Genomic DNA, 6,464 nt, shown 5'->3' with positions numbered 1-6,464 from the left:
CCACGAGTTACTAAGTCGTGGTCACGAGATAGCTAAATCTTGGCAACGAGAAACTATGTCGTGGCCACGAGTACCTAAGTCGTGGCCACGAGATAGCTAAAGTCGCGGCCACGAGATACTTAGTCGTGGCCACGAGTTACTAAGTCGTGGCCACGAGATAGCTAAGTCGTGGCCACGAGATACTATGTCGTGGCCACGAGTTCCTAAGTCGTGGCCACGAGATAGTTAAGTCGTGGCCACGAGATACTATGTCGTGGCCACGAGATAGCTAAGTCGTGGCCACGAGATACTATTTGTCGTGGCCACGAGTGACTAAGTCGTGGCCACGAGATAGCTAAGTCGTGGCCACGAAATAATTAACCAATCAGAATACACTATATATATTATGATTTTTTTAATCTTAACAACTTACTCTTACATGCAACATTAATCTTTGAAAATACTGAAGATATGAAGGCATCCTTGTACTATATATCACATGTCTAGTTAATTAGTGAAATTCATATAAATGGTGTAATCTGATTGGTTATTTATCTCGTGGCCACGTCTTAGCTAACTCGTTGCCACGACATAGTATCTAGTGGCCACGACATAGTATCTCGTGGCCACAACTTAGCTATCTCGTGGCCACGACTTAGTAACTCGTGGCCACGACTTAGTAACTCGTGGCCACTACATAGTATCCCGTGGCCACGACTTAGTAACTCGTGGCACCGACTTAGTAACTCGTGGCATTGATATAGAATCTCGTGGCAACGACTTAGCTATCTCGTGGCCACGACTTAGTAACTCGTAGCCACGACATAGTATCTCGTGGCCACGAGATAAATAAAAACACACACATTTCACCTTTGTGCCACCGTACCTTTGTGCCACCGAAGTTTGATGTTACGAAATTTCAATATAATCTTTTTCATGTCGTTTGGTAGACTAGACTCGCACCTCTGCGGCAACGCCAGAATGCCGATTGCTAGGCAATGCCTGTGGATGTCCCGCACCACCGAGTTCATCTAAATCACCGTTACAAATTCCTCTACAGATTTCTTTTACAGACATTATTTGCCTTATAGCATGTATAGCGTTGTCGTGCAAAGTAAGTGGCGTGTCAAGAATCAGTTCTGAGGGATAGCGGGGTGTATAGACTCAAAACATTCAGAATAGCCTTTAACAATTGTCCAACCTCCAGGAACTCCGCATTTAAATAACTTAGTAATGGCCTGCATTATGGTGATATCAGCTTAATATCTATGCTCTTGTCATTATAATTTCTGATTTTTTTTAAGGTGAACCAAATGACAGAACTGTTATTTCAGATACAATAAGGAATCGATATAAATTTTAATCTTGAAAATGAAGCATGATATGCATTTTATATAAATATATTGGACTCGTAAATGAAATGGCTGTGCGGGTTGCGACGTGAATATATGGTGTTTTGTTCTCTGGAAATGGAAACGAGGTTTAATTAATGATTTGGATCAGATGATTTCTCCTGGAACATCAAGAGGTTCAAAGGCTTCAATTTCATTCTAGTTGTGAAATAAATGAAATATATTTATCTTTAGTTGCTGCAAATTCTTGTATTTTTACATGCAAGACTATGAAAACATAGAGACAAATGCGGGATGAAGATAACTTGTTCAGGTCGATTAGGCAATACTGATACTTCATGCAAAATATCTAGTCTGGTCATTGTCGGCCCAAGAATAATTCCAGTGAAGTTTGGTCAAAATCTGCCATGTGGTTTTAAATGTTTAAAGAAATTATGGACAATGACAAACATGCAAACACAAGCTCACAATTTAGCTTTATACTGGAATTGGGCAACAATCTGTGCAATATGCAAGGGGTTTATATTCAAGAAAATAAAGTTTATCAGCCAAAATTCGTTTTCAGTTTTCTTTAGGCTGCTAGGCTTCCAACTTCACAAATTTCGAAACATCAGAATGAAAACTGTAAAGTCCAGCATCTTGAAAAAAAATAAAGATCATAATATTGAAAAAAAAGCGTGGAATGATCTAAAAAAAAAAAAGGGTTTTTTAATTTAATTCCAACCATTTTCATGTTAAGAATATTCTTCATTTTCTTTAGGCTGGTAGACTGCCAACTTCAGGCTGATAGGCTGCGATTAGTGCTTATTTTCATGAAAAGTTTTAAAATGTGTTCAAAAGTAAAATATTGTCAAGTAACCCTATAAAAATTTTTTCACGTTCAAGAAACATTTAAAATTTAAAAAATTTTGGGTTTAAAAAAGGGGTCGACTTTGCAAAAAAATACCCCTTTAGTGGGTTAGTCATGGTGGGGAATATTGTGATAAATACAGAAAATTCTGTAATCATTTGCATTTTAAAACAGTAAATTATTTTTTTGCATATTTTTTTATTCCCTTTTATAATTTTTATAATTTTCACTAAGGCTGATTTTTTAAAATTTTGTTATCTGCAGGCAGCCCCTTTAATTTTTCCAGTACAAATTACAGTTAAATTTTTTAATTAGATTGCAAAAATTATTTTTCATGTTTTATGAAAGTACTAACATTTTCTGTTCCACATTATTTAATTTATCACTAAGAATCATTGAGCTTTTAAGCAATAATAATGAAGATATATCATGCATTTCGCTTATAAACATACGTGATTTCGTTTAAACATGGATTTTCACAAAAAGAAAGTATTTTTTTAATTTACTTAATAATTTCACAGATATATAGAGAATATATTCAAACTTGAATTTTCTTTTTCTTTTATACTTTCTCTCTTTTTTTGACCTTACGATTTTAAAGAATTCCCCTTTAATTTTGTGTATTGGTTGAATTTAGGAGAAAGTAGTCCGGCAAGACACCAGTGAAAATACGGAAAATATGTTTCACTGCAGTGAAAGATAAGTTTTATAGTGAAAATACGGAAAATGAAAATATGCATTTTATTGCATCAATATTTTTCAATATTTCATTTATAAGTATATAATAAATACAAATATTTAGCTCCATGTACATCTTTTATTTTATGTTTTTCAGTGGATTACTGATTTATCCGTGAAAATTATATATTTTTGATAATTCACACGTGAACATTATCAAAATATAAATTTCAAACTTTTCAATGGAAGAGACAACTTTTTTTAAAAGAGATTTTCCCCATTTGGTACCTCAGTTTTTATTATTGACATGTTTTCAAGCATAAAATAAAAAAGAAAATGTGTTTGTTTTGTTATCCTCTATATAAATAGAATTATTTTTACGTCATGACGCTAAAATATTGACTGTGACAGTCATAATTTGTTAACGTCATTGTTTGACGTCGTCGTTACCAGAAACGTACAAACGGATAACAGAGGAAACACCGAAAATGAGCTGCATTTGGGAACAAAGAAATAGATTGACACGAAACTTCAGTATGTGCCGGGTTAGGGGCCTGTTAATGCTTACGTTAATACATGACAGGGTAGGTGTAATTCTTATGTTTTACAATTCTATTTAAGTTTTGTTTGTATTAAAATTTACCAAATAATGTACATTATAAATGATTTCAATGATAAAGATAATAAAAACCATTATCAATCTTTAGCTGGTAGAAAATTTTGTTTACGCTAAAAAAACACGAAGAAAATTCGTCAGGTGTTATAAAAAATATTCACGAAGAGCCGATCTAAATTGGTGCTATATTTAGCATTTTCCGTATTAGACAAAACTATAAATTAAATGTTTTTGATGAGACAAAAAATTTTGGAAATGAAAGATCACTAGATTTTAAGTTAAAACATCGAGTTGAAAATCGTAGATTCTCATTTTTATTAAATTCGTTTACGAACTATAATGGAAGGTGCAACATTTTTCAAGCGCCCTATAGCTCCGGCTTATAATTAGTATATTTGTAAGTACATGAAGTAATACATAAAAAAATGATAATGATTTTTCATACTCCTTCTTTAATTTCAATTACAGGTATATATTTTACAAAATGGTATCTGGGTGGAAATTATGCCGTGGTTTTTTAACACTCGAACTTCGTATGAGGACACTTCACAGAATGCAGATATGAATGCTAGCCAGAGGAAAGAGGAAGAAAGAAAGAGAAAGGCTGATGAAAGAAAAGCAAGAAGGCGGCAAAAAAGAAAGAAAGTCGAAGAAAAGAAAGCAAGACAGTGGGAGGAAAGAAAAAGAGCTGTAGAAAAAGAAGCAAGAGAGTGGCAGGAAAGAAAAATTGCCGAAGTAAAGAAAGCAATGAAGTCGTCGGAGGAATTGTATAGAGGGCTTGATGCAGCAATTAAGAAGGTTCAAGAAAGTCAACACAAAGACGAAGTGATGGATAAAGTGAAGGGGACAGATAAGCAGCGCACCAAGAATAATATGAACAAAGAGGTATTTTTGCATTAACACTTTCTGTATTATTTAATTAATTAATCATTATGTTATCAAGGATATTTTATCATTCAAGATGATTGTGAGCCAAAGTTAAAAGTCATTTTTTTGGTTATTTTATTAATATAAAAGTATAAGAAATTGTCGGGTATAAACGCGTAAATCTCGTGCAGATTCAGAAAAAAATTGTTGTGCCCCTATTTAGCTTGGGAGAATTGGGTAACATTTTGTTTTGTCCTTGTTCGTCCGTCCGTCTAGCACGCTTGTTTACCATGTTGATCCGTCCACAAAGCAGTAGATTATTTAAGCATTCGTTTCTAGATGTTTTATTTTCTAAAATAAGAATTTTCTTTTTTTCCAGAATGACACAGGGTACGAGAGCGACAATGAGGAAAACTATTTTATTGCAAGGTTTTGTTTCCATTGATTTTTTTCCCAAATATTCTGAAGTATTTCAAGCATTCCTTTTTCTTAATCATTGTTTTTGATAAAAATGAAATAAATAAATTATATTATTATTTTACAGTTTCGTTTTTGTTTGGTTCATCATTTCCAATGAAAGTTAATCAACTGAATGATTTAAATGAAAAGAAAATATCGTTCGAAGATGTGCATAAAATGATACAAAAAAAAATTAAGAAAAAAACCCAAACCTTGATAGTGATAGCCAATGCAGAGATAAGTCATTTGGTCACATTGATATTCAATACCATGTGCTAGCAAAGAAAGGTATTTATTTTCAATACAAGTCCAAGCGACTCTTCTGACTGCATGGACATGTTGTTGAGGTTTATATGGAAATGCTACATGCTTAATATTAAAGCTCCAGTACATGTATAGTTTTCGACAAGTATATTGTGTTTCATATAATTATAAGTCCAGGTAAATTAAGTGACCATCGTGGATGACCAGTTTAGACCTATATGTATGATTTATTTAACCTTTGCCGAAGACCACAAGGTAATGCTAAAAAGCTTAGTCGTGGCCACGAGATACTTTGTCGTGGCCACGAGTCACTAAGTCGTGGCCACGAGATACTATGTCGTGGCCACGAGATAGCTAAGTCGTGGTCACGAGATACTATGTCGTGGCCACGAGTTACTAAGTCGTGGTCACGAGATACTAAGTCGTGGCCACGAGTTACTAAGTCGTGCCACGAGTTCCTAAGTCGATGGCCACGAGATAGCTAAGTCGTGGCCACGAGATACTATGTCGTGGCCACGAGTCTACTAAGTCGTGGCCACGAGATAGCTAAGTCGTGGCCAAGAAATTAATTAACCAATCAGAATACACTATATATATATTATGATTTTTTTTAAACTAAACTTACTCTTACATGTAACATTAATCTTTGAAAAATACTGAAGATTTGAAGGCATCCTTGTACTATATCATATGTCTAGTTAATTAGTGAAATTCATATAAATGGTGTAATCTGATTGATTATTCATCTCGTGGCCACGTCTCAGCTAACTGGTTGCCACGACATAGTATCTAGTGGCCACGACATAGTATCTCGTGGCCTAGACTTAGCTATCTCGTGGCCACGACTTAGTAACACGTGGCCACGACTTAGTAACTCGTGCCACTACATAGTATCTCGTGGCCACGACTTAGCTATCTCGTGGCCACGACTTAGTAACTCGTGGCACCGACTTTGTAACTCGTGGCCACGACATAGTATCTCGTGGCCACGACTTAGCTATCTCGTGGCCACGACTTAGTAACTCGTGGCCACGACATAGTATCTCGTGGCCACGAGATAAATAAAAACACACACATGTCACCTTTGTGCCACCTTACCTTTGTGCCACCGTAGTTTGATGTTACGAAATTTCAATATAATCTTTTCCATGTCGTTTGGTAGACTCGCACCTCTGCGGCAACGCCAGAATGCCGATTGCTAGGCAATGCCTGTGGATGTCCCGCACCACCGAGTTCATCTAAATCACCGTTACAAATTCCTCTACAGATTTCTTTTAGATTTGGAAACAAATCATAGTGGGATAGCTCCGGTGCCGGTGTTACTTTAGGCAGGATAAATGACGCCAGTCGAGACATTATTGGCCTTATGGCATGTATAGCGTTTGTCGTGCATAGGAAG

At 35.4% G+C, this 6,464-nt stretch overlaps 1 protein-coding gene across 1 annotated transcript; it reads left to right on the top strand.

Moving 5' to 3' along the window:
• The first annotated feature begins 3,425 nt into the window (after nucleotides 1–3,425).
• LOC132714128 (uncharacterized) lies at nucleotides 3,426–5,051 on the top strand. The gene is made up of 3 exons (XM_060696896.1): nucleotides 3,426–3,443; nucleotides 3,944–4,360; nucleotides 4,722–5,051. The coding sequence occupies exons 2-3, from the start codon at nucleotides 3,980–3,982 to the stop codon at nucleotides 4,785–4,787; spliced, it is 447 nt and encodes a 148-aa protein (XP_060552879.1). The 5' UTR covers nucleotides 3,426–3,443; nucleotides 3,944–3,979; the 3' UTR covers nucleotides 4,788–5,051.
• Nucleotides 5,052–6,464: the final 1,413 nt, after the last annotated feature.

The sequence above is a fragment of the Ruditapes philippinarum genome, unplaced genomic scaffold (genome assembly GCF_026571515.1).
Source record: "Ruditapes philippinarum isolate M1 unplaced genomic scaffold, ASM2657151v2 ctg8300_1_1_1_1, whole genome shotgun sequence".
NCBI classification, from domain to species: domain Eukaryota; kingdom Metazoa; phylum Mollusca; class Bivalvia; order Venerida; family Veneridae; genus Ruditapes; species Ruditapes philippinarum.
The sequence above is the reverse complement of the archived record's forward strand: the minus strand, read 5'-3'. Positions and strand labels throughout refer to the sequence as shown.